Source organism: Paroedura picta, chromosome 14 (assembly GCF_049243985.1).
Source record: "Paroedura picta isolate Pp20150507F chromosome 14, Ppicta_v3.0, whole genome shotgun sequence".
Taxonomy (NCBI): domain Eukaryota; kingdom Metazoa; phylum Chordata; class Lepidosauria; order Squamata; family Gekkonidae; genus Paroedura; species Paroedura picta.
The window spans coordinates 14737238-14764814 of record NC_135382.1 but is presented as its reverse complement, the minus strand read 5'-3'; the positions used below and the strand labels follow the sequence as shown (position 1 = coordinate 14764814).

At 45.2% G+C, this 27577-nt stretch overlaps 2 protein-coding genes across 13 annotated transcripts in view; both read right to left on the bottom strand.

The window, feature by feature from the left end:
* Positions 1–16899, bottom strand: part of MTA1 (metastasis associated 1) — a 91591-nt gene extending 74692 nt beyond the window's left edge. For 3 of the 10 annotated variants that reach the window (XR_013226465.1, XM_077309536.1, XM_077309528.1), the window contains exons 1-3: positions 16733–16899; positions 8893–8960; positions 4794–4887 (exon numbers count right to left, since the gene is read on the bottom strand). Coding sequence is in view for 2 of the 10 variants with exons in the window: in XM_077309536.1 (XP_077165651.1) it covers positions 4794–4887; positions 8893–8960; positions 16733–16760 (190 nt within the window). In the remaining 8 variants the exon portion in view is untranslated. Of the gene's footprint in view, positions 1–4123; positions 4253–4793; positions 4888–8892; positions 8961–10239; positions 10461–15204; positions 15347–16125; positions 16183–16732 lie in introns of those variants that run through there. The other 7 variants (XM_077309530.1, XM_077309534.1, XM_077309529.1 and 4 more) reach the window with 7 other exon arrangements.
* Positions 16900–21151: 4252 nt separating this feature from the next.
* Positions 21152–27577, bottom strand: part of PACS2 (phosphofurin acidic cluster sorting protein 2) — a 76757-nt gene continuing 70331 nt past the window's right edge. For all 3 annotated transcript variants that reach the window (XM_077309524.1, XM_077309525.1, XM_077309527.1), the window contains one exon: positions 21152–26705. In XM_077309524.1, coding sequence (XP_077165639.1) covers positions 26593–26705 — 113 coding nt within the window. In that variant the 3' untranslated portion in view covers positions 21152–26592. The remainder of the gene's footprint in view (positions 26706–27577) is intronic.

Sequence of the window (27577 nt, the reverse complement as noted above, 5' to 3'; positions counted from 1 at the left end):
CATTACCATTTACCCCCCAGCAAGCTGGGTACTCATTTTACTGACCTCAGAAGGATGGAAGGCTGAGTCAACCTTGAGCCGGCTGCTGGGATTGAACTCCCAGCCTCATGGGCAGAGGTTCAGACTGCATGTCTGCTGCCTTACCACTCTGTGCAACAAGAGGCTCTTAATTCAACTTCAAAACAATTGGGGGGGGGGAGAACTTAGAGGACATGTAGAGAAGCATCTGGGAGAGGTCTTCTGCCACTTAATGTCTCTAGCTTGCACAGGATCCGTTCCATACACTTCTGAATCTCTACCTGTCAAAATGACCACCTAGTTTTAAGACTGTTTTTGCAGAGTAGCTCTTAGCACAGCAGTTATGTTAAAACTCTCTCGGTCCCACCTACCTCACAGCATGTTGGTTGTGGGGAGAGGATGGGAAAGGTCTTTGTAAGCCGCTTTAGGACTTATTTGGGTAAAAAGTGGGGTATAAAAACCCAACTCTTCTCTTCATCTATTGGGAATTACTTTGCAGGGGTTGAAGAACTGAATGCTTTTCCCTACAGAACAGTCTTTAAGCTGTCTGGCCACTGGGGAACTTTTGCACATGTCCATGCTTCCTGCTTGCAGTGCTACCATTATGTCTGGCTCTATTTGCCATCAAGCTTTCTTGTCTGCCTCTGCTTCTCTCCACCTTAGTTCCATGGCCATCTCATATCTACTATCAATGTAGGTCATGCACTGTAATACTATTACTGTGGCAAGCCAAGAGAGCTACAGACCCAGCTAAGCACTAAAGTTTTAGACAATTATCTAAAACATTCTTGTAGTCAGGATGCTTTAAACATAAAGCTCTTCAGTCACTGCAACACTTGTTCCAAACAACAGAACTCCAATTACTTCAGAGTCTTAAATAATTAAGTTTTCTCTTCTCAGTTTATTCAAGTTGGTATCTATCTCTGATGCTCCAACACACCTCCTTCCTGGCTCAAGACTTCCCTACCTTATCCTACTTAGAAGTTACTAAACTTAAGAACTCTCTCTGCTACCACCACATCACCAATCAGGAAGCTGTCCTCTGAGCTCACTTGGAATCTCTTCCCCATCTGAAGCCTGGGGAAATGAAATCTTTTGTATTCTAGTCATCCAAAGTCCTATAATTGGTTACAGAAATAGTTCCAAAATGTCCTTAGTATGCAGAATTTGCTACGTTCTGTTCTCCAAGTTTCAGATCCCCAGCTTTATCTAGTTCTGCCTCATGGGGAAGTTTCCATATCCTTTCCCCCTTATCATTCTACACTGACATTTGTAGGTTTGTGTGGTTTCTGGGATTCTTTTGAATTATCAGCTTCCAAGAAATTTTCAGAAATCTACTCAGATAACTCCCTACTCAGGATCTTCCATAATATGCTTTCTCTCTCCCCATCAATGTTTTAATCTTTCTTGCATTCTGAGTGAATACATTGCCCACATGTGTGAGCATCTGGAATAACTATACTTCGTACCGGGTGTTTTTAGCCATCAGTTTTATTTATGTGCCTGATAGTATTCTGACCACATGTATTTTATGTTCTTGTCAATAAACCAGTTTCTTTATTTTCAGATCTCTGGACTCTTTTCCAAACTTGCTTAATAGCATCATTCCTTCCGCAAAATCATAGGAGCAAAATCTAAGCCTGCAGCTCCTTAGCACAGAATTCAGTGGCAACAGAAGAAAAGTTACTCTCTTATTCTTGGCTTCCCCAGAATGAACTTGGAACATGTTCAAAAGAGGTTTCATTCACATGGACATGTCTAAAACACTTGTGTCATCCCTCTCATACAATATCAGTCAAACTGAAGAAGCATCCAGATAAGATCAAAACAATGATTGTTAACAAGCCTTGTGACATGGGACACCTATTAAAAGGCAGGATGCAGAATCTACAGCTTTGATGTACTCTGCCTTTACTATTTCACCTTGGATTCTAGAATCTGACAACAGCAGGAGCTAGAATAAAGATTCCATCAGAAGCTTCACTATTTAATACAAAATGCCACAAAAGAATCCTTGATAGAGGATGCTCATGGACAGTGGATGATTAAGGCTATAATAAAGTTTGGGACCAGCAGAGATAAAACATTGTTTCTTTCCTATGCTACTACATTCTTCAAAATCGCCTAAGAGTTCTCAGAAGCAAATAACTTGTGCCTAAGCAAACAGTCCTAATTGACTGCCTCACAAATACAGTTTATCCTGGTACTGAAAAGGCTACAAAGGACAAATATTTTAGAAGAAGAGTTGGCTCTTATATGCTACTTTTCTCTATCACGAGGAGTGGCTTACAATCCGCTTTCCTCTCCCCACAACAGATACCCTGTGAGGTAGGTGACGCTGAGAACACCCTGATATTACTGTTCAGTCAGAACAGCATTACCAGTGCTGTGGTGAGCCCCAGGTCACACAGCTAGCTGCATGTGGGGGAGCGGGTAATCAAATCCAGCTCACCAGATATGAAGTCTGCACTCCTAACCACTACATCAAGCTGGTTTTTGTGGGAATGCACCTGTAGGAATGGGAATATAAGATTTATTTCTTTAACTTGTAGTTTTACTTATCCTTCCTCTTTAGCAACCCTACCATTATGAGGAAACCACGGAGAATGGGATTTGTATGCTTCACATTATTTTCCACTGACACTATTTACCATTAAATCTAAAAACACTAGGTGAAGGACAGAACTCAGGCAGACAGTGAGACCAAGGGATAATAAGAAACAAATCCAAAAATGTTTATTAAAGAACTAAATATCTAAACTATGATACAAATATTTCATTGGACATCTGTTAAGCAGGCACACTTTCTAATGGTTTCCTAAGTGACAGAACTCCCAGCAATGTATACTACATTGATTTCCACGATGGAAGAAAGGCAGGATATAATCAGGATAATAAATAACAATAACTGACAGATGGGTGGGTATGAATGCATGCATGAGAAAGAGCGAGCCCACGCACACAGAAACAAATCCCATATGAAGAGCTGCAGTAAAGGAAGAGAAAGGGGGGGGAAAGAGTAATTTTTGTGAGAGGAAAAACAGAATCTGTTGGTGCTCTGGCTGTAGTTTCCTAGCAACACAGCAGGGACAGTCTCTGGTCCGATGCTGACATGATAGGCCTTTAATCTGAGTGGAAGATAAGGCACCACTCAGAACACTTTGTACTGTGTTTCTATTTCAGATTTCTCTGCACCATAAATTTACTAATTGGTCTTGGTCCAGTCCCTTTAAGTCTTGGTTCTTCTCACTTATTAGTGTATCATCTATCTTCAGCTCTGATCAATGAAACCCCATAAAATGGGTCAAATGCCCTCCTAACAGCTTTAATATTCTATATAGGTAGATATCATACTATTTTATAGATTCAAGTGGGTACTATTTTATGAACATTTTATGTAATTTGCTTCATTGCTTTTGTCTTCTACTGCTGTCTGCTTGTTTGAACTTTTCATTCCCACTTTCTGCATATTTAGACTGGATTGCTTTAACCCCACTGTTGTTAGACCAGAAGTGGGAGAAGATATCTGCTTTTTTATACCCAAATTTTTACTATTTGAACAAGTCCCAAAGTGGCTTGTGAGCACCTTTCCCTTCCTGTCCCCACAACATGCACCCTATAAGATAGGTGGGACTGAGATAGTTCTAACAGAAATGCTCTGTGAGAACAGCCCTAAGAACTGTAACTAGCCCAAGGTTGCCCACCTACCTGGATGTTGAGGGGCGGGGAATCAAACAGGTTCTCCAGATAAGAGTTCACTGCTCTTAACCAATACACACACTGGCCATCCAATGGGGTTCCTGGGTCTATTCTCTCAGGTACAAGAATGTTGCTACCTTGGTCTAAAAAATATCAGAAGGCTGAAGGACTATACACTTGGTAGCCAGCTATCTGGAATCTCTCAGTACTGTGATGAGCCATACAATGATGCTTTTACCTTGAGTCAAAAAGAGTTTAACATCCATTCCTGACAATGTTAAGAATCTTCCCAACTGACTATCTGACTTTACCCCCTCCTTCAATCTGGAACACAGAAAGCTACAGCCCCACAGAAGCCTCCATGCGGCCTTCTCGTCTGATTACCGTTCCACTCAGATTTTTATACCTCTTTTCACACAAAACTGGTTCCCAAAGTAGCATACAAAAAGACAGAAAACCCCAATACAAATGATATAAAAGTCCAGTCCAAATGTTCTGAGGGTATGGATTCTCAGCTAAACATAATCCAGTCAAGAGAGGCGGAGGGCCAGCTGGCTACTTCCTGCCCTTCCTTTGATGGCCTCATTGACAGCAGTTGGAAGCTGAAGGGAGAAAGGGAGGCTCTTATTTGTGGCACATAGTTTTCAAGAGACTAAACATTACGGTCAACACAAGACTGCAGCCAAATTTATCTCCTCCTTCACCATTGAATTCACTGGATTCCCATTTCTAAAATCTACTACTGCTTTTACCAGGTCCTGATATCCCACACTTTCCTGCACCACAGTATTGGCTGCCACTATCATGGAAACATAGAATGCAGTCACATCAGAAGGCATAATCTAGCTGAAGTTATGTTATGAGAGGAGAGAGCAAATCATGGGGAAGCTTTTTTGCAGCAGTAGCCCACACCGCATATCTTCAAATATGGCCCCAACTTACATGTATGAGAAGGGATTTTTTTACAAAAGTTTCTATTCTACCAGGATCAAGTGTAGGAGGAAATAGGCCTTCCAAGGAAGTGATCTATCTCCTCTGCCTCCTACAGGCAATTCACTAATAACAAATAAGCTTACTTGCATGTTTGTCAGCCAGGACAATCAAAGTGTTTGAGATGTCCCTCCTTCTATAGAAACAGACCACTTTCGCTTCCACATTTCCATTGGCCGTCTGTAAAAATGAGCAGAAAATAATTTGAAGTACAAATTAAAACTACTATCATGTACATACATCAAATTTTATGTCAATAAAGGTTTTCTGAATCTGAAATAAAACTACTATAATTTCAGTAAAATTCTATCTATTCAAATGCTTTGAATTTAAATACACAAGGAGCAGGGGGGGGGGAAACACTGGATATCTTACGCCCAAATATTTCTTTAGATTTTCAGACTCAATCTTCATGGCATACATATTGAAAGGGTTCTTATATTGTCCCAGCAGGCAAACACCTGACTAGTAAGGAACACACATACTTTGGAATTTAACTGAAACAAATAGAGAGGGTCCTCAAAAATGCATAAAAAATAAAGCTTAAAAACTAAATGGAATAGCAATGGAAATACAGACACAGTGAAGAGATGCACTGAATACACTGCTGTCACAGAAGCAGGAATGGCTGAGAAAATTCCAGATGAGGCACTCTTTCCAGGCAACAAACAGATGTGCACACCTCAACACTTCTCACCCCATTCTTCCTCCTGGGAAGGATTCACTTCTCCCCAGACAATCAGAATAGGCTGGGTACTGTATTCTGCTGCTACCAAACTGACTTTGGGATCTTACTATAACTTGGGGGGGGGGGGGGACATTACCTGTTTAACCTCTAAATTTTTTGGTAACAGCTCCTTTCACAAACAGGAGTGAAAGCTTGAGTTTTAAAAGCTTGTACCAAAACACTGCGTTCAAACTCAAAAGTTGAATACAGTTGTCGATCATTCCTAGAATTCACCCAACAGGATGCAAGCATTCTGCTGGTCCAACAGGAATAAAGGAACAGAGCAGTTTAGCCTGCACCTAGAGAGTTCCAAGACTGCAGCTAAGACAGTGGGATTTAAACTGTGTGGTTGCCCAGTAAAAGCAAAAAGTGCTGGTACTTGGCCAGAAAAAGCATCTAGGCTAACAATCTAAGGAAGATTCAGGTTGGTCTGAAGCACAACAGACACCCTGTAGGTAGGTGAGGCGGAGAGAATAGTGATTGGCCAAAGGCAGTCTCATGTGTTTCAAGGGAGGCTTACAATCACCCTCCCTTTCTCTTCCCACAACAGGGACCTAGGGAGGCAGGTGAGCCTGAGGGAACTGTGACTGGCCCAAGGACACCCAGCTGGCTGCAAGTTGTGGAGGAGTGGGGAATCAAACCAGTTCTCCAGATTAGAGCCTGCCACTCTTAACCAACGCCAAGCTGACTCTGAAGCTGAGGAAGTGAGCATGCACATGAAAGCTTTTGTCTCAACTAATACTTTGTTGGTCTTAAAGGTGCCACTGGACTCAAACCTTAATCTAAGGGAAAGGAAGATTGGGGGGGGGGAAGTAACAAAGAATCCTTTCACTTGGCTAGAGATGAGTTTACTCATCCCAATCCATTTCCTAGATTCAATCAGCAAACGCACTACTTTCCAGCATAAGAGCACCCACCCCCCACTGTGGAAGCAGCCAATCTGCAGAACGATTCTAGGAAATGCAGACATGAGCTCCTTGGGGGGGACAGTTTTATAAATTATCCAAAGTCGCTGATCCCTCACACAAAATTAGCAGCACTGGAATGGGTAAGGATCAATGCAAACTTTTAATTGCACTTGGGAGAATGATGGTAGGGAAGGAAGGATTAGCTTCTCCCCAGAAAGAAGTTGCACAGTGAGGAGGCATTCTTTTGCTCTCCTTAGGTTGCCAGTGAGATTATGTAATATTCAGACTAATTCTGCTTATAGGCATCTATATTATTTGACTGAAAAACCATCTAGACCATTTCATATTTTCAACTATATTTCATATTTTGGGAAATTACATTGAGACCTCCAAAGCTAGTGCCTGTTCTTTTGAAATTTGTGGGAGGTAGATACTTTCCAGGAAACTGTTAAATTCAACTGCCTGTATACTGGTATCTATCAAATTGAAGTTTTATAATAATTTACAAATAAGTTATTAATTTTCTAAGTCTACCTTCCCAGTGTAACCCTAGAATGCCAGAGATATTATGTTTTGAACTAGTTTCAAACAATATGCTACCACTCTACCTGCTTTTTCTCTTGACTCTCACTACAATTGTTTAGCACAAGCTATATAAAACTCTGCCTGTACTAACTAGGTCATAGTGACTTTTTAAGTTTGCGTTGATTATATTAATGATACGGAACTGGACTGTCTGCAAAGGATTGTGGCGTTGCTGAAGGTTAATTCCAAACTATTGTAAATGTTTGGAACATTCCTTTTTTAAATGATGTATATACAATTGTTTGTTCATGTATAACTTCATTTTCTTCTCTGTTGTCAGTCATCTCTAAGAAATCCTTTGCCTCTCCCTCAAGGAGGTTACAAATGTGGAGTCTTAACAAAATATTATTTATTGAATTATTGAATTGTTAATGAGAAGCTTTTCTTGGGCTGCTTGGGGTCTTATGGAGAATGTTACTAGAAAATGGTCCAAAACAATCAAAGGATTTGTAAAGCATGCTAGTGTTGATTGTAATATGCATACTAAGAAATAATAAAAAAAAACTTTGGTTGGAATCACCATCAGTCTACAAGAGTCATGTGAACAAACAAAAAATTTTAAGAATGTATTACTGGTCTAGCCATAGAAAAATCTTTACATGGAAGGGACAGCTATAGTCAGTAAAGGCCAGGGGCCCATAATCACACTAAGTAACCACTACAAATCATTTTAGTTATATCAAATTGTAAAATTATTCCATGCAAAGTATGGAAAGTTTATGGTTTGGCCCGTACACAGTTATTGGAGATACCGCTCTTTGTTAAGGCATCCAATATACTGTATAGTAACTCCCAACAATTGTCATTCTAGATTCTTATACAGTTTCACTGGGTTGTTAATCTTATTTGGCTACATTTTTATTTGGTTACAATTTCATCTCACAGATCAGCACCTGCCCTTTGTGAACTCCCCAGCCCAATGAGACATTCGTGAATAATATCACTTCCAGCAGAGGGGGATGAAAAAGATGTTTAATCTCTTTGATAGGTAGGTGGTAGCGAATGGGAGTGAATGCCCTGACGAACCATAACTTGCACAGGGTATCATCAATGTGGTAGATACCATTAATCATAAGATAGTTTGAATCCAGTGGCACCTTTAAGACCAACAATGTTTTATTCTGGGTAGAAACCTTCATGTGCATGCACAGTTCTTGGGGGGGGGCTGGATAATGGGGGGGTTGGAAGAGAGACAAACTTCACTGCATATCCCTTTGATATGATGCTGAGCATCCATTGACATTGGGAGATGTCCTGCCAAGTGAGTTGGTAGGGCATCTGCTCCTCTTCAAGATGGAGCTCTTCTGCCAGGCATTTGGTTGAGACCTGGATATAAGATTGGGTTCAAAAATCTCTCTATGGTAGGCCTGAATACATGCACTATTCATGTGTGACTGCACATGTACCACAACAATGAACTTAAACTGCTACTATGAATATTACTAAGACTTAACTTCGAATACCTTATTCAACTATTCTATACTAATTTTATATGGTTCCTAGTTCTACTTCTCCCAGCTCTGATTATCATGTTACTTTAACTAAGAGACTAACAAAAACTAATTTTTCTTCAGGGTTTATAAATTTGGAGGCTGGTCAAGGGCTCAATTTGTTGATGAATAAAGGTTCTTGACTAACCTTAGGCCATACTTAATGTACAGCAAGTTATATTATTCAAAATGGGAAATCATTTTGTGCACTGAAGTTACAACAAATGAAAACCTATGTAGTAAAGATGAACTTTACAACCAATACTTTACAAGACAGCATACATTATCCATACACATCATGCTTTCATATATAAAACTTAATCATCAACCATAAGTTATATTATTTTATAGTAATACAGGATTGAAAAGATTTCTCCATGCAATAACAAATTTCAAAATTGTAATCTTAGATTTGTTAATATCAAATGCAGATAGTATCTTCAAAAACCATGGCATGCATCTGCACTTCTTTTACCTTATTGAGTTCTTCTATTCTGCGTATCAAATATGGGTTACTTGAAGAATTTTCAAAGTAGACGTAATCTGTAAAAAAAACAACACCTTTTTTCATGAAGCACAAGCTTGTAGGATGTTGTAGCTATACATATATATATGTATGTTGTGGGTTCATGAATGCTTATGTATCATGCCAAGAACTTGTATTGTATGGCCATTTTCCTGTTTCCAGTGTAAATTGTCCTGAGCCAAAAGGGAGGGTGGTATATAAATTAAATAAATAAAATATAAATTTGTTTTGTATACTTTCCTTGCAGACAAGCAGTACCCTCTACCACTGTTTCGAAGCATAGTCCTTATTCCAAAACCTCCATATCCACTGACCACACTCCGACAGCATTTTTGACCTTCTAAAATGGACACGCTTCCCACTTCCATGTGTCTCCAGTATTTGTAATTTGAGAACAATTTGCACATAACAGTATTTTTAAAAATCTCAATGGATACTGGAGGGTGACTGCCATTATGATAGGTGTACAATATGTTCTTGTCGCATGCACACCTCCCACACCAGTGCAGCCCATCTCAACACAGACCTGCTTTTAATAACCATTGCAATACAGAAACAGAGAGAGTTTATTTAGATCTCTTTTCTAAAGAATAAGTATGTACAATTATATAGATCAAGATGGGTGTTTGTCTGCAGCAGTAGGAGTCTGGTGGCATCTTAAAGACGAAAAACATTTGTGGCAGGGTATGAGCTTTCATGAAGAAGTGAGCACGAAAGTACATACCCTGGCACAAATTTTGTTAGTCTTTAAGGAGCTACTGGGCTCTTGCTCTTTTATAGCTTAACATAACTCTGGGTTTCCATTGTTTTAAAGAGAAGAAATGGGTACATATTCATATTTGATGAAAGAGACTGTTGTGAGTAGGGGGAGGGGAATCAATTGTTCTGATGGTTCAGCTACTTTTATAATTTTGCAAATCTGTCTACATCCATACTCTGATTTAAGGTAGGTAATTATAGGTTTATTTATAACAGCTGTTCTTTGAGTGGCCTCTAATGTCAATGAATTTGCAACTTCAGGAAAGCCAGCTTGATGTAGTGGTTTAGAGCGGCAGCTTCTAATCCAGCAAGCCGGATTTGATTCCCTGCTCCTCCACATGCAGCCAGTTGGCTGACTGGGCTCATCACAGCCCTGATAATGCTGTTCTCAGAGAGCAGTGATATCAGGGCTCTCTCAGCCTCACCTAGCTCACAGGGAATCTGTTATAGGGAAAGGAAAGGAACGTGATTGTAAGCCATTTTGAGACTCCTTCGGGTACGGGAAATTAAGATATAAGAAAACAGGGTTGCACTTACCTGTAACTGTTGTTCATCGAGTGGACTTCTATTCTAGTACACTAGCCAAGGAACTGAGGCCTGCCTTCCTCAACAGGAGATTTGTGATTAACTGTGCCTGCCTTGTGAGATCCTGCCTGGGAAATCTCCTGATGCATCCCTGGGTCGAGGGAGTGTATTGGGCATTCTGATCTCATTCCACACCACCAGGATGTCCCTCCAGGCCACAAACATGAGGATTTCTAGGCAGGAGGGAGGCAGAGTTCAGAATACCAGTGTTCCCAAGACATCTCTGCTCCCTCCAGCAGGCTCCCTTTTCTGCCCCCTCCAGTTCAGAGTCAGATCCCTCTTTGAAAGCACATAAAGGTCTCTGCTTCATCCACCCAATGGAAGTCAGGCTGGAACCAACTCAGATCTCTTTTATTTTATTTATTATAATTTGATCTATATCCCACCACTCCTGTAACGGGCTCATGGAGTGGTAACAAAGTTATAAAACCTTCCCATAAAACATAACCATAAAACCCCCACAGCTGACAACGGAATAATACCCTCCCTACCCCAACTCGAAGACATATAAGTGCCATGGGGGGTTAATCGGGAGCAACGTGATGACCACATTCTCTTGTTGACTCGGGGGAAGGGGGGAACCCAGATTTTTACTGCCCTGGCCTCAATGAAAGACCTGGCAGAAGAGGTCCATCTTACAAGCCCTGTGTAACTGCACAAGCTTTGTTAGTGCCCTCAGTTCATTACACCAGGTTGGGGCCAGGACCTAAAAGGCCTGGGTTGAGGCCAGGCAAACCTCCTTGGGGCCAGGGATCTCCAGCAAATTCGTACCCAGTGTGCAGTGCCCTGTGGGGGGCATGAGGCAGGTGGTCATTCAGCTAAGTGGGACCCTGACCGAAGATGGCCTTAAAGGTTATGGTCACTGCAATCTCCCTCCTCCCATTTGCAGCAGCCTTAGTGGAAAGGCAGGCCCTAAGTCCTTTCTTCACTTACCTGTGTATCTCAGATTCCGCACACTGGGTAAAGAGGAGACAGACAGGGAAAGGATTGGATGGGGCATGCCAGTTCTAAAGGCTGCATCAGGAAAGGGGGAAATGAAAATTTTGTGTTCTATGGAAGTCCTTCTGTCAAAGGATATGGTCAGTTGTATTCAAGCCTTTGAGAGCTTGTTGAAGAGGGGAAACCACCAAGGATGGTTTTTCTTGTTGGCCTTCTAGAACAACTGTTGGGCGCTCTGTGAAACGATGCTGAACTAGATGGGTCACTAGCCTGATTCAGCAGGATTTTTCCTATTTTTAAAAAACAGCATCCTTAACACTATTTCGCTCCCTTATATATTTGGGAAACAGCGTCCTGGGAGGAGACTGTCCAGGACCCTGCCCATCCAGGTCCACCCAGATTGGCCCTCCCCTTCCAGCTCCCACCCTCCCTCCTTGCCTGCTAGAAGCCTTGTGGCTGCGGCCTCTATTGTCGCCTACGAGGAAAGAGGCAGTGATAGGGCTTTGCGGCCCGCAGGTATACTCCTGCTGGGAGGAAGCCGGGGCAGGGGGAATTTGCAGCCTCCCTACGGGCCGCAAAGCCCTGTCGCTGCCGACAGGGGGGGAGCTTCCCACCCCCTTCAGCCCAGGAAGCGCTCTTGCCATGCTGAGTGTTTGCCGAGCCAAAGGGAGCCTCATGTGACAGCGCTGCCAGCAGGGGGGGATTTCCACTCCCTCTCTTTAGAGGGAGCCGCGGCCACCCTCTCACACCCTCCTGCCTGCCGCCCCTTTCAAAGCCCATTTTTTAAATGGGCTTTGAAACTAGTAGGAGATAAAACTGATTCCTATGGATCCCCCCTCAGGGCAAATCCCACACTGCCAACAACTGGTCACTAATAGCAACAGATGAGACTCAAAGTCCTGATTTAAACTCTGCCAAAGCATTCTTTGATACTTATCTCTATTTTTCAACATCTCAATGTATTTTGATCTGTGTGTATTGTCTCCACTGCTCTTTCATTAAGAAGTTACATGTGAGTTTGTTCAGCAACTCTACCAGCAGCACTTCCGAATGAAACTCTTCTTTTTGGACAGTCTACTCAGTTCAGTTGTCACACAGATAAAGACCTACAAAAAATCATAATAGGCCTCTATCATGAAGAATGCTGTTGCTCTGAGAAACCAGTTGTCAGCAGTGGGGGATTTGTCCTGTGGGGGATCCGCGAGGATCAGTTTTATCTCCCATGCTGTTGAATAAGATCATGGGAAGAACTCTGCTGGATCCAGTTCAGCATCCTGTTTCATACAGTGGCTAACAGTTGTCCAAGAGGGCCAACCAACATATAGTTTTCTCAAGAGACAGAAAAGATGCTCTGGTATTCCCATCTCTTTAAGAACTTGCCACAATTTGTTGTGCTCCACACAATCAAAGGCTTTAGCGTAGTCAATGAAGCAGAAGGAGATGTTCTTCTGGAACTCCCAAGTTTTATGTGTGTGTGTGTGTGTGTGTGTGTGTGTGTGTGTCACCTGATAAATGTGTGTGTGTGTATACACACACACACACACACACACACACCTATCAGGTGATATATGGTCATGTTGACCTGCCACCCCTTCCCAAATTGGCCAATGATGGGCCTGGAGGGATGGGAAGGGGAGGCGCCCCAGGTGGACATGTAGATAGCTACAATAATAATAATACAGTGGTAGCAGTAGATAACATAGTAGAACGGTAGAACAATGGGGAGAACATTAAGTCAACTAATGCATACTGATGACCCTATGGGTTAGACAAATCGGCAGTGGTTACCATAGGAGAAACGCTTGCTGGGGCAGTGGGAACTGGTTGATTCAGGTCAACTTCAACCAAATGCCTGGCGGAGGAGGTCCCTTTTGCAGGCCCTGCGTAACTGTTCAATACACATTGCTGCCAAATTTTACACCAGCTGAAGTTTTCAGATCATCTTCAAGGACAGCCCAATGTAGAAAGTACCATGATCTACCCTCAGTATTACTGAAATGCAGATAAGCATGGATGTTTGCAAATAAGGAGCCAATTTCGTAACTAAATGAAGCCACTGACATACTTATCTTCCTGAATCAAAACTTTGCTCTAACTCACTCAATAAAGTGCTAATCTATGATGACCGACAAACTCCAAAGATTCAAAATACTTTCCCAGCCCTACCCTGCTTCCCAATATCCCTTTAAGTATCTAGGAGTGAACATGGGACTTTCTGTCTCTGAACTATAGTCCCTTCCCCTTCAACTATTTGGCGAAGATAAAAATCCAATTAACAATATTGAATATTAGCCAAACATTGCCCATTTTCTGCTCACTCAAAACATAATTCATATATTTCCAAAACTTTTGCTGATTGTTACTAGAAAGAGAGAGAGCAGAGAGCGTGTGCATGTACACCAATGTAATACGTGAGAAATGTGGTCCCCTGGTGTAGGTGTAAATATGTACTAGAAAGAAAAGGCAGTGAAGACCATGCTGCTGTGGTATATGCGGCCATGAGAGAATGAGCAAGAATGCATTTCTGTGGTGGAGACTTTGTACGTGCACATTCCTGTGGCAGGCAGGACATGTCAAAGAGTTATGCAGAAAAGGAATAACCTCTATGCTTTTGAGGGAGAAAGGCAGAAGTGCTGCTGTAGAATTTGAGAAAGCAAAAAACCATGTATGCACAAGAAATGCTATTTATTAAAGTACTTGGGGATTCCCTGCACATAAGATGTGTAGATTTTTTTTTTACAGGTATATAACCCATATTACATCATTTTCAGTCTGCAGCTTGCCTTAATTCCTTGATTCATTCCTTCTTTTGCAAGGATAGTAACAGTAAATGATTGCATGGGAAACTATAGCTGGTCCAAAACGCAGCGGCCAGTGTCCTCACAGCAACACCATGGAGGACCCACATTCAGCCCATTCTCCATCAGCTACAGTGGTTGCCAGTTGAATCCCAGATCAGGCTAAAGGTTCTGGTAATTACCTTTAAGGCCATATGCAGTCAGGGACCAGTATACCTGAGGTACCGCCACCCTGCCTATGCCCCTCAAAGAGCTCTACGCTCCACCACCACCAACCGGTTAATGATCCCTGGCCCTAAAGAAGCCCACCTAGCCTCAACCAGGGCCAGAGCCTTCTCTGTCCTGGCCCCCACCTGGTGGAATGAGCTCCCAAAGGAGAGCAGGGCCCTGATGGAGCTAAAACAGTTCCGCAGGGCCTGCAAATGGGCACTCCTCCACCAAGCGTTTAGTTGAGACCGAGCGAACCAGCAACATCTACAGGGCCCCTGTTTCCTCCTTCCCAGAAATCCACTCATGTGTTCTGCTCTGGACCTGTTTGCATCATTATGTTCCGTCACCTGTGTTACAGTTTTTTATGTTAATATCATTATTGTTGTTATGAAAAACTAAGTTCCATGTACCGTTTTCTACATTTTATGTAAACTGCACTGAGCCTCAGGGGAGGGCGGTATATTAAAAATGAATGGATGGATGGATGGATGGATGGATGGATGGATGGATTGATCAATAGAATCAGGACTGTGCTTCTCAGGCTTGTATACTTCTTACTCTTCTGTCAATTAGTTACCTCCCCAACTTCTTGTCTTGTGAAAACCATAATCTACCTCCAAACCAGAAAGCAGAGAGGGAATGAAACCAATCCTTAGTCACTACCTCAACCTAACATTCAGGGAATATGGGAACAACCTCACTGTATGCAAACAAGATTTAAGACATCTTCAAGTACACAAATGTCAAGCCATACAGAAATGCAGTGAAGTTAATTTTGACACCTCTTCCCCTACCCCTAACCTACTGACTCACAATTCTGTTATCCTATAATGTCCTCTGCATGTTCAAGTAATACTGATGTTTAACAATGACATTATTGAATTTATGACTTGTACATCTAAATGCTTAATTCTTAAAACCAACTATTTATATGCAGGGTTTTTAGAGAAACTCTCCCAAAGCAACTCACATTAATGGAGAGACACAAACAGGTGCTGCCTTCAGGCTTGCAAATTTCACAAGGGTAGCAATCCTTACTGGAGACCAAACTGCACTGAAGTCAAAGGGATGTAATTCTGAGTTAGACCCACTTATGACTGCTCCAACACCGACTGCATTGAAACAAAGTAAAAATGTCTATCTTCAGCCAAAGCTGCTTTACCCTCAGTCGAACAGACAGAAATGAATGCATTTTAAATAAAATCCAGACATTCCAAAAAGCCATTCACTCCTGAGTGCACTGAGCTCACAGATGGTGGTTTCACAAACAGACATCTGTGTTGTCCCTTTCGCTTTGTGTCCCTTCCCATGCCTTCCAACAACCAACCTTGCTGCCACCACCCCATACACAGCCAGCCTGCCACCCTAATAAGCAGGATTCTAACTTAAGTGAGAGGAAAAGCAGAGGGCTAAGCGTGCACTTTGGGCACTGTTGCATTCTCCACACAGACATCCAAAGTGTCCTGTGTTTCAACCGCCCTGCAAAGGCAGAGGACTGTGGCACAATGCCCCAGCACAATGCCCCCGAGCCCAGCCTGTTCCCAGCAATAGCAGCGGAGGGACTAGAAAACAGGAGCATCACCCTTCTGAAAGGAAGGTCTGTATGTGGGATATTGTGGTTGTGGTGGTGGTTGTGGTTGTCGCTTTTAACCCTCAAGACGCCACAGGCGTCTGTCTCAGTGGTGGTGAATTTCTTTTTCCTTTTTTAATTCATTTATTTATTAAATAACAGAGAATCAACAGAAAGCCCCACCACACAAAAAAAACCAAAAATTCACCCCAACACAACAACTGTCGCTTCCTGAAAATGTTGAGTCCTGTATAAACAATGTCCATTTCATCTATTACATTCCAACTGTTAAATCATAATCCCAAGTCTCACATCACACACCGCTCGTCCCCACAACTCTGGTTTCTCTTCAGATCGCACAAATCCGTCGCCTGTCTCGAGGGTGGTGAAATTAAGCCTTTCTCTCCCCCCCCCCACAAAGACCCCCCTCCCCACCCGGGCCTCCAAGGCACGCGTCGCCTCAGGAATGGGCTTCCCGACCACTGAGGCGCCCCTTCCTCGCCAGTGAGAGGAAAATGAGTCGCCTAATTTAGTTATTTATTTATTTATTTATTGGGGGGGGGGGCAGCAGCCCAAGGCGGCGTCCCCTCCAGGCCCAGCGACACGAAGCCAGCCAGCCCCCCCCCCAAGCCTCCCCCCCCCCCCAAGCCTCCCTCAGGGCTCCGTTCAGGTCGCGCCGCCTCCCCACGGGCGGCCCCGATCCGTCGGCCCTCCCGACCGCGCATCCCTGGGAAGGCCGGCCTCCCGCGGGGCGGCCGGGGACAAAAGGGCGCTGCGCGTGCACAGGAGGCGGGCCGGGCCCTCTCCCGCCTACCACGAAGCGCCCCCCGGGCCCCCCGGGCGAGCAGGCCAGGCCAGGCCAGGCCGGCGGCCTCTCGCTCTCCCCTCGCCCCCCAGGAACGCCGCTTCCGCCGGGAGGAGCCCTCACCTCCAACCCGGTACATGTTGGCCGCCATGGCCGGGCCGAGAGAGGGGCGAAGGCCGGGCAGACCCTGCCGCCGCCAACGCCGCCAACGCCGCCGCCGTCTCTGGATGCGCTGGAAAATGGAGGCCGGAGGGGAGGAGACAAGGCGGCGAGGGAAGGGAGGAGAAGGAGCCGGCTGGCCGAATTAAGATGCACGGTGGGCGGGAGGGTTGGCGGACGGAGCCTGCCTTGCCTGCCTGCCTTGCCTGCGGGGCCGGCGCCAGAAGGGGGTCCAGCCCGCCCGGCCCAGGTCCGACCCAGGTCCCTCCCGCGCTTCTCCCCCGGCTGGCCAGGAGGCCCTCCCGCCCCGGGAATGGAGGTGGTCGGGGGGGACCGCAGCCTAGGGGGGCCGAGAAAGGCGCCTCTGAAGCTCCGCAGAGCCGCCCCCGGTTCCCAGCCTGGCCCTTGGCCCACCGGCGACCCCCTCCTGGCAGGGGTGGGACCCCCCAGGTGGGACCCCCCAGGCATTGCCCCTCTTCCCCGGTTCCCTTGGAGGAAAGGGATGCTTCGGAGGGTTATGTTGCTTATTGTATGGCATGAGTCATTCATTCATCCATCCACCCACTTTTATTGGCATTCCAGCATATTGCAAAAAATATATGGCAGAAAGTCGGAGGAGGAGGAAGCGTAAGCCGGTAGCAGCAAAACAGCTGAAAGGAAGATACGCTAAGAGAGCTTACTTCTGACTTTATGTACTTCCAACTAAACATTGAGCAACCGTGGGCGTAATCTCAGGTGAATGATCCTTTAATAGATATTGAAATGCACTTCCTTTAATTTGCCAGCTCTTTGGAATATAATAAGGGAAAAACAGTTATCTTCGGGGAACCTCCTGAAGCTGGCAACCCAGAATGACGTGTTGAACCAAGTGAGTTTACAGAACAGAAACAAAGCCTCTCCTGAAATGGAACCCACAGTGGCAAGAGGATTATATAGTAAGTCTTTCGCTGGCCAGAGGGACTTTTCCCAGGAACCTAAAGGAGACAGTGGTTCGGTCCCTATTGAAGGAACAGGCACTTGCTCCGCGGGACCTGGCCAATGACGGCCAAGTCTTGCATTTAGCATTTCTTGGAAAGATGGTTGAGCAGGTAGCCGCAGATCAATTAAAAACATACCTAGAGGAAATTTTAGCCCTGCATCCATTCCAGTCCATCTTCCAACCTGGCCATGGGGTGGAAACAGCCTTGGTTACTCTGGCGACAACTGGATCAAGGTGGTTCAGCGCTGCTCATGTTACTTGATCTCACAGCAGCGTTTGACATAGTAGATCATGAACTTTTAGCTTGTCACCTCATCAATGTGGAGATATGGAGATCAACCCTGCAATGGTTGACGTCCTTCAAAGTCAAGGGGAGAAGGTTGCTATTAGGGTTGTGCGCAGCGGCATCTGAATTGGCCGTTCCAGGCCAGCGCTGCGCCACAGGGGGGAGGGGAGGCATGGGCGCCAGTGCATAACTCGGCACACACACACGGCGCAGCGCTTACTGCGTCGGCATGGAACTGCCGATTTGGACGCCGCCACACAAAACCCTAGTTGCTATCAGGGAAGGGCTGCCAACTCCAATGCAGGGTACCACAGGGTACAATTCTCTCCCTGCTATTATTTAACATCTTTATGTGCCTTCTTGCACAGCTGACTTGGAGACATGGGCTTGGATGTCACAGTATGCAGATTACACCCAGCTCTTATCTGTTAATGAGCACTCAGCCAAATACACCACACAAGTCTTTGGCTAGGTGTTTGGGAGCCATGGTGAAATGGCTTCAGGAGAGTTGCCTGAAGCTCAATCCCACAAAGATGAAGGCCCTGTGGAAGCACAACAATCCAGACAGGACAGGACAGAGCTGCACCCACTGTCAGGAATCTAGGAGTGATCAATGCCTCCCTTACAATGGAGGTGCAGATCACTAGAGCAGTGTGACAGATATATTGTCTACTGTTACCATTGTATTATTATTGACACAATTATTGAGTTATCTGTATTGTTCCTGTTTTATGTAAACCGTCCTGAGCCTTCAGGGAGGACGGTATATAAATATAATTAATAGTTTTCCCACTTATGCCAAGCAAAACTGCTAGTACCCTACTGGCCCCAAAACACCTGGCCACAGTGATCCTCCTGACTGGTCTACTGTAATTCGCTCAACACTGCCTTCCCTTGACTCTGATCTGGAAGTTATACCTGGTGCAGAACATGACTGCTCCAGTTGGCTGCCATTTGAGTTCTGGGTCAAGTTCAAGGTGTTGCTTTTTACCTTTAAGGCCTTACATGGTCTGGGTCCTGCAAGTCTAAGGGACCACCTCTCCAAATATGTCCCCCAAAGAGCACTACACTCCCCAATTCCAATCTGTTGGTGATCCATGGCTCCAAAGAAGCGTGTTTGGCCTCCACCAGGGCCAAGTTGGTTGTATGAGCTGCATGTGGAGACATATGCTTGAGGCTGAACAAGCAAATAGAACAACAAAATGGGGCCCCCTTCCCTCTCCTTCACCAGGGGAAATATTAGATTTTAAAACTGAATACCCTTATTCCTTTATTTATGGGAGCACTACTCTTATCAGAAAACCTTTTAGTTATCAAATTGTTTTAAACTGCATTTTTAACTGCATAAACTAAGCCATCCCGAGCCTACTGTGCAGGGAGGGGGGGTGCCTAAAAATCAGTTATCTCCCAGCTAACACCTTTGTGGGGAAAATATTCATCCTGGCCAGAATAAAATCTCTACAATTGAAAGGGTTATCTAGATCAGTGGTCCCCAACCCCCAGTCCAGGGACTGGTCCTAGTCCATGGATCAGTCAGTACTGGGCTGCGGCTCCTCCTCGTCCTCCTCCCTGGCTGCTGCCTCGGGGGCTGCCCTGCCACTCTGCTGCCAGCTCACCTTAGGTGCTCTCTGGCGGCCACCATAGCTGGGGCTCCCCCTCAGCATGGCACTGCGTAGATGCTGCTGGCAGTGCCCCCCAGCGGACGGTGGGAAGTCAGGGGCGCCAGTGGGAAGGCAAGCGGAGCAGGGGCTCAGGCAGTGGTGACGTCCCTCGGTAAAAGACTACCCCTCTGGGCCTCAGTAAAATTGTCACACCTTGACCGGTTCCCGGTGATAGAAAGGTTGGGGACCACTGATCTAGATTATAAAAATAGTGAGCCATCCTTTGTAAATTAGATTTAGTGTATAACGTAGCCAGGAGATCCAACAATTGTCTGTTTGCCAGACAAGAGACATTCAGAGATTGTTTGCCATTTCCTGCCTCTGTAGCAACCTTGGATTTCCTTGATGGTCTCCCATCCAAGTGCTAGCCAGGGCTGACCTTGCTTAACTTCTGAGATCTGATGGGATTGGGCTAGCCTGGGTCATCCAGGTTGGGTGCTTTGGAGCAGGGACTTCATGGCATTGTACCCCATTGAGGTCCCTGGACCCCACCCAGGTTCCATCCCCAAATCTTCAAGAGTTTCCCAACCTGGATCTGGCAACCCTACCCCCTCCATTGCCTGCTGGGGGGGGGGGGGCTTGCAACCCTACTTCATGGAGATCCAAGGCATGGTTCCTCATTTTCAGGGATCCTAACCCAACTATCATAATCTTAGGTTTGCCAGCCTCCAGTGGAGCTTGGAGATCTCCCAGAATTACAGCTGATCTCCAGGCAACTGAGATCACTTCCTCTGGAGGAAAGAGCTACTTTGGAAAGTGGACCCTCTGGCATATGCCACTGAACTCAGGCTTCACCCCCCAAATCTCCAGGAATTTTCCATCCCAAAGTTGGCAGCCCTATATGTTGATAGTGTTGTGGTACTTTTTACCAGGATTCTTCCAGCATTCACCATCAAGTCCAATATCACAGACACATGTCTGTGTGACACCATAATGTCACAAAAAGTCTGGGAACAGCTCATAGCCTGTGCCAGCAAACAAAAAAGGGTTGTGAGGGAGGAAGGAATGCTGTTGTTGGTCAGACACACTACAGACAAGCACCTCAAGGACCTTGCCTCAGACTCAACTGGTGGCTGCCATGGTCAGAGTGGTGATAATTGGCATAAGCCAACTGGGGTTTGATGGTTACAATCCGGAGGAAAGACTTCTCTGAGCCCTATGAGCTGCAGTTTGCCGACCCACTAAGCTACTGGGTTACTGCCTGGTGGCCTTACAGAAAGGACTCACCGCAATGAGGATACTGTACCAGGATTCTTGACATTCTGCTGAGACGTTATACCACCGAAGCAATGATGCAAAGTTCCTCCTTCAACTTCCTTGGACGATATCTGCCTGGGAAAGTGTTCTATTTTTAGCGGAAAGCTATGTATCACTCAAATATCGCAAACGGCGATTCCCTAGGTATTTTGAAGCACAAAACAAGATCAAACTAAACTGCAAAGCAAAACAGAGAATCAGACTTTCCAATTCAGTTTATTAGTGATGCATTAGTATCATAAAATATTTCATAAAGTTGTATACATTGCAGTTTATTGCAAAAAAAAATGCTATTTACATCACCATCATAAGTACAACAGATGAACCAGTAGCTGCTGCCAAGTGGTAACATTCATCCTTCATTTGACAATGAACGAAAATGACCAATCCCTTTTACAGGCTCAAGACCAGTGGTTCTCAACCTGGGGGTCGATCAAACTGCCTCAGCGACCCAAAATGGGTCGCGACTTTAGAAAGGTTGAGAACTGCTGCTCAAGACACAGACTAACCTTTATAGGCGCTACCTGGGCTCCCCAAAAGGCAGGACTACATCTCCTCTTAATCAAGAAATCTATTATTCATTTCCTATGCAATTTCTTACCTATTCTTGCCCATGAGAATTACAACCCATTTGAGTACTTAGTTTGGAGGCAAAAAGGAACTGAGGAAACCCAGAAACACCCACAGATCTGGCAGATGTCAATGGCCAAGAGCCACCTGTTTTCATTTTACTTACTATAAGCAAGGATCCCTGCCAGTACTAGATATATTAAGAATAAATTCAGCCTCACCCCCCAAAAATAGTTTCCTAAGGACCTTAAGACCATACTAGGCCACTGTGGATTAAATGGTTAACGCATTCATTTTAAACAAGGTAATTAGAAAGCCTGGCTTCCACGGCCCTGGTCAGAGCTTTGGCTGAAATGGACACCCGCGACAATAAGGCAAAGCATAAAGAGGCGCTTCATAAAAACCTGGCTTCTATACATCCGAGTGGTTGGCAATAAAAGATGTAGGGGATAACAATAAACCCCCAGGCCTGCTGCTGAATCAACACCCTGGCTTGTGATAAATCTATTGCTGGTTTATGAATTCTGAAGAACTTGTCAGTCTAGTAGTGAGTAAGCTCATATGGGTGAATTCTGGGTTTCAGTGCATATCTGAATGTTATGACGTAGCAGCTAGCCATGTTGGATCAGTCCAATTGCCTATCCAGTCCAATACTCTGTATCACACAGTGGCCAAAACCCAGGTGCCATCAGGAGGTCCACCCATGGGGCCAGAATTCCATAAGCCCACTGTGTCCCCCCAAACACCACAAATACAGAGCATCAATGCTAGTGTTCCATTTGGCTGGCTAATAGCCACTGGTAGACCTCTGCTCTACATGTTTATCCAATCCCCTCTTGAAGCTGCACTGCCAATGAAATGCAGGGGCCTCCCAAACAGCTCACAAGGTTGCAAAGAGATCAGCTGATCCTGAACTAGAAGCGACAGCATCCACTTCCAACTACAGGAGACAGAGGAAAGAAGAGCTCTGCAGGTTTTCGCAGATTCTGCAGCACAGGAATGTAATTTTGTCTGGCTACGCTGGCACATGCCCAGCCCTGACCACCTGCAAATACATTGGCAAGATGTCATCCAGTGCAGAAACAAGGGGAAAACTAACAGCTTGCAAAGAATTTTTATTTAATTACAGAGGGAGGACTTTTTCCTTAAAGCCCAAGTAGACTTTTCCCCCACTGAGGCACCTATGCGCTATATTTGCATCATGCAGGAAATGCCTCACTGTTAAAAGAATCCGAAAGCATTAGAACTGGAGCTTTGCCTTGGTCACAGTGAACTCTTTTGCCACCTCAGTAGTTGGTAGGAAGAACACCTCTGCAGAACTACAATAGCTGATGCCCTTGAAATCAACCGGGTTTTCCTTTATCAATGCAAATGAATATTTCAGTCACAGGTGCCCCGGCTTCCAAGTTGTATAGCTTCCATAATACAGACAACTAATATAGAATAAGCCAGCTAAAACAGAGGGGGCGAGATTTCCATCTGCCTCCATTGGCTCAATGAAGTATTGCTCAGAGCTCCAAGTGAACAGTTCTCGCCTCGCTCCTGGCAAGAATAGCCTAAATTAATATGGTTCTAATACCTGCTTGTAAATGGAATGAAAAAAAGGCAAGAGAGCAGAAGCTACATCACTGGGCAGTGCTATGACATCACTAATGGCTGCCTCCCAAGGGCATGGACAGGTGAGGCAATTCAGCCTGGAGCAAGGAGCAACACAAAGGTCTGTCTCTGAACAAGGTGGGGAGGAGGAACAGGAAAGGAACATCATCCACTTCGGTCACAGCTATTTTGAAAGAATAGTGACGTTCACATTCGCTCAATATTTTCTGCAGAGAACAAATGCAAGTCTCTGGTTGCAGAAGGACAGGCAATTCTCAAGGTTCAATCAGCAGATTAAAATGAGATGTAAACAGTCGTTGAAGATTGTGGAACTCATACAAACATGTTAGAAGATCAGAAGAGCCCTGCCTGGATGAGACCAGTGGTCCATCCAGTCCAGCATCCTGTTTTACACAATGGCCATCTAGCAGGGAATAGAGGCCAAAGCCTTCCCCTTATGCTGCTTCCCAGTGCTGGTATTCAGAGGCTTGCTGCCTTCGGATATGGAGGTTCTCTTTCATTACCATGGCTACTAGATATGCTACAGTTTGACTCTATGTACAGTGATCAGAAGTACTAAGTAGAACATGTTACACATTACCAGGAATATTGCAAATAACAGTAAAGACCATCCCAAAGAGCTGGCCAGCTCAGCTGAGAACAAGTGGACTTGCTGGCAGCAAAGTTAACAAAAGAGAACATGTGCTTTGGTCACTCTGCTCGCTAAGAGTTGGTAGGTTCCTAGGAGGTCATCTAGTCCAACCCCCTACTCAATGCTGCCACACGAGGTCTCACGTATCCTAAAAAGTCAAAGGCACAAGTGTAGGATGAAGACCACCTGGCTTGGCAGCATTTCGTGTGGGAAGGATCTAGATGTCTTTAAGCCCCTTCCTGACAAACACTATATTGCTGAGAGCTTTTACAGGTAGGACAGAGACACCTAAAGATTCTACTCCCCAACTGGGGTGCAAGGAGAATGTGCCCCACTCAGGTCAGCAAGTCTGTCCTTCAAACTGGGACTCCTGCAGCAGGATCTCCCTGCCTGCCACATATTCCTCCTTTGTTTATCCCCCCTAAAATCCCTTCCTCTCATTATGGTTGATAAGTATGTACAGTGTCATGCTGGTATATGCTGTCTCCTACAGGTGGGGGGATAGAAGGGGAGGGCAAGTGCACTCCTGTGAATGCCAGCCACCCCACTGCACCTGTGTTACTATTGCCCACACTCAGAAGATGCTTATTGCCTCGTGGGATCAGAGCTCCATGGAGCAGGCCCAGCATAAGACTGCAGACACAATTCCAGTGCTGCTGGCCAAATGGTCCCACCATGTCTCCTGCTAGATGCCTGTGGGAATCCCAAAGGGGGAGGGGCACAAGGGAACTGCAAGGCAACCACATGTAGGTTTCAGGAGCCCACTTGCTGTCTGCTGCTATTGCAGAACATTACTCACGGCTCCATTAGTTTCTTATGGCTCTCTGCAGGCAGGCCATCCACCAGGGACAGAGGCCAGACTGGCTCCATTTGCAGTATAATATTAACAGCCTGCTAGGACTACAACACAACCAGGACTTGTGTGCATCTTGCAGCTGTGCTTTAGGGTTACCAGTCTGACACCTGCCAAGATCCTACACTCCCACAAATTGTTCTAATAGTTGTTAAACACTTTCCCTACTCATGGGCATGCAGTAACTAGTGCAGTTCTACCTGTGACTCTGTGGTCTGTCAGTGACTTGGTGCTACTTGCACAGCTTTACCAGAATGAGGGACTCGCCAAGTCTATTCATCTCACTTGGTTCCACTGTGTAGCTGTCTGATTGGATTTGATTGACTTGGCTTAGTTCCCACCCCACTTGGTGCGATGGGGAAAATCACACCTTTGTTTGGGCCCACAGCATCTCAGTGCTGTTTCTGTGTGGGAATTGAACCAGGGGACTTGGGCATGCTGTGCTTGTGCTCTTCCACTACACTACGCCTGCCTCGACCCTCTTCTCTGCCTGGCTCTACACAGCTAGCAGAGACATCTGGACCGCAGGGAGATATCTAAGGTGCTTGGCTATCTCTCGTTCTGTTGCTAATGGATAGAGAAGCAGTTCCCAGTGTCTGAACTGAGCCCATTCTCTGCTACCTGTCATGCTGTTGGGCAAGAAGTACGCTTTCTCCTCTGACAACTAATGCCCTTCTTGAGGATTGGCCATATGGGCACCTTTCCCCAGTCTGCTGGTTACAAGACCACCTCCATAAAAGGTGCAGGTGTGTGTTCTCTTGTGCCTTCATAAATCCTTAAGCAAAGGGGAGGCTGTGCTACTGTAGGTTCCTTTGATGGGTGAGCCACAAGAGCTGAGGACTCTGAGATCAGCACACAAAGCTTCCCCCTTGCCTTGGAGGTGCAGCCATGCCAATGTCTGGCAATGACATTATAATACACATCACAGCCTGCTGGTTACCTTCCAGGGAGATCGATCTACACAGAACTGGACCATTTCTAAATAGCGGGCAAATCTAAGGCCAAACAGTCTGGGCTTTAATGAAATCATAGAGAGATGGAACGTCTTTGTGGACAGATAGCAAGGGCTTTGAAAAAGTTTAAGGTCTGAATGTCCTCCCCTAAACAGCTTTTTTGTTAAGGACCCCCATTATAGTCTCTTATGCCAAGAAATTCTGTTTACACCTTGTGCTCTTAAGAAGGTGATCTTAGAAGACTAACACATCTCTTGTTCGTTGGGGATGTCCTCTCTTAGGATTCCTTATACACCTTGTGCAGCACCATCAGTCAAAGGGAACTTGGACGTCTCCTTCAAAACACCCTCCAAAAAAAATTCATACAGAGCCTTATAGGCAATGATAGAGCACAGGGAAGATAAAGTACCGCATTTACATGAATGGAAGGCAATCCCCCTTTTTACAAAAAGTTATACATAGAAGTTTATTACTGTAATTTGTAGATTTAAGATGCCCCCCCCTCCCTCTTGCTTTTCCTTGATGGGAAAAAAAATCCCCAGGCTTCCTGACAGGCAAACAGGGTTCTTCAAAAGAATGAGGAAACAATATGGAAAGAATGCAGTACCTCAGTGGGGTCTGTGCTTTGGTGTATGGATATGGTTGCCACTGGGAAAGGAACCTGAATAGAAAGCTGGACACCAGCTACTTTTGCCTGGAGCTATTTTTTGGCAATGTAATGTTTTAAAAGCATTACAAATGGTATTTCACATTTAGTGCTCAAAGTCATATTGAAAAATTAGTTAAGCGTAAAATCCGTGGGGTGGATCTTTAAGGGATTTTTAGTTGCACGTCTATAGACTTACGACGAACTTGCTGCTGTTTTAAGTGCTACTTCCCCTTGCAGCCAACTGAAGAACAAGCAGGAAAGTAACGGAACGACGACCCAGACACATCTGGGAGGAGTTTCTGGAGAGCACAAACAGTTGGCACTCGAGTTGCGTTGCTGGCAAAACTGTTTCTATGGTTACAGCCACGTTAAAACTTGGAATGCCCAAAAATGCAGATTGGGAAGTGCTTGACATGAGAAGACCACTGAGCTGCTAGTTGGAAGAACTTCACGTCGTTCCACTCCACCCCGTCAATCCAGACTGCAACAAGAGACAAAGAAAAAGAAGGGGTGGTTAAGTTAAAATTCCTCTAGGAACCGATTATGGATTATGATTTTGGGGAAAAGCAGCTTCCTCTGGGACATCTTCTCTCCCTCCAAAAGCTTGTATGTGTCTAAGACTATGGGTGCCTTTCAACTTCTCACAGTGTGGCAGGCGCTGCCACACAAGGGATGCTGTAGGAGGTAGAGCCAGCCATGAAATGGCTGCTGCAGTTCTCCTTCAGTCAAACAGTGGAGATCCTGGCACTGTGGTGGCAGTGGCTACCAATCTGCAGAGCCATGGTTCAACTAGAAGCCTCGCAGGGCAAAAACCTCACCCTGCCCAGCCTACTTTCTGCTGGGCAGCAGAATAGCTATGGGCAGGCACAGTGTTGGGGACCCTTGCTTTATAAAGACAAGCAAGGTGACTAGCCCCTTGCCAGAACTGTCAAAGAGGTTCTTTGGTAAAGGTGGTAGCCAAGCATAGACACCACATGGAAGAAAGCAACAGCTATTGTACAAGAGAAGGAAACAAAATGTCAAGGATTAGACTCTTTACTTAGAGCAGCCTTTTTCAACCCTTTGACCATGGAGGAGCCCTCGAAAAAATGTTTCAGGCTTTGAGGAGCCCCGGAAGTGGTGTTAGCTGGCCAGGCCTCCCTGCCAAACACCCCAGAAGTGACATCACCACTCATGTTAACAGGCAGGCTTAAGGAGGATTAAGGGGAGGTTTAAGGTGGGAGCAGGTGTGCAGGCTCCAACCCTTCCCAGGTGCAGAAACCATAAGAGAACTAACTAATGGATACCTGGTGGAGAATCCCTGACTCAGTTTATAGCAGTGGTCCCCCACCTTTTTATCACCGGGGACCGGTC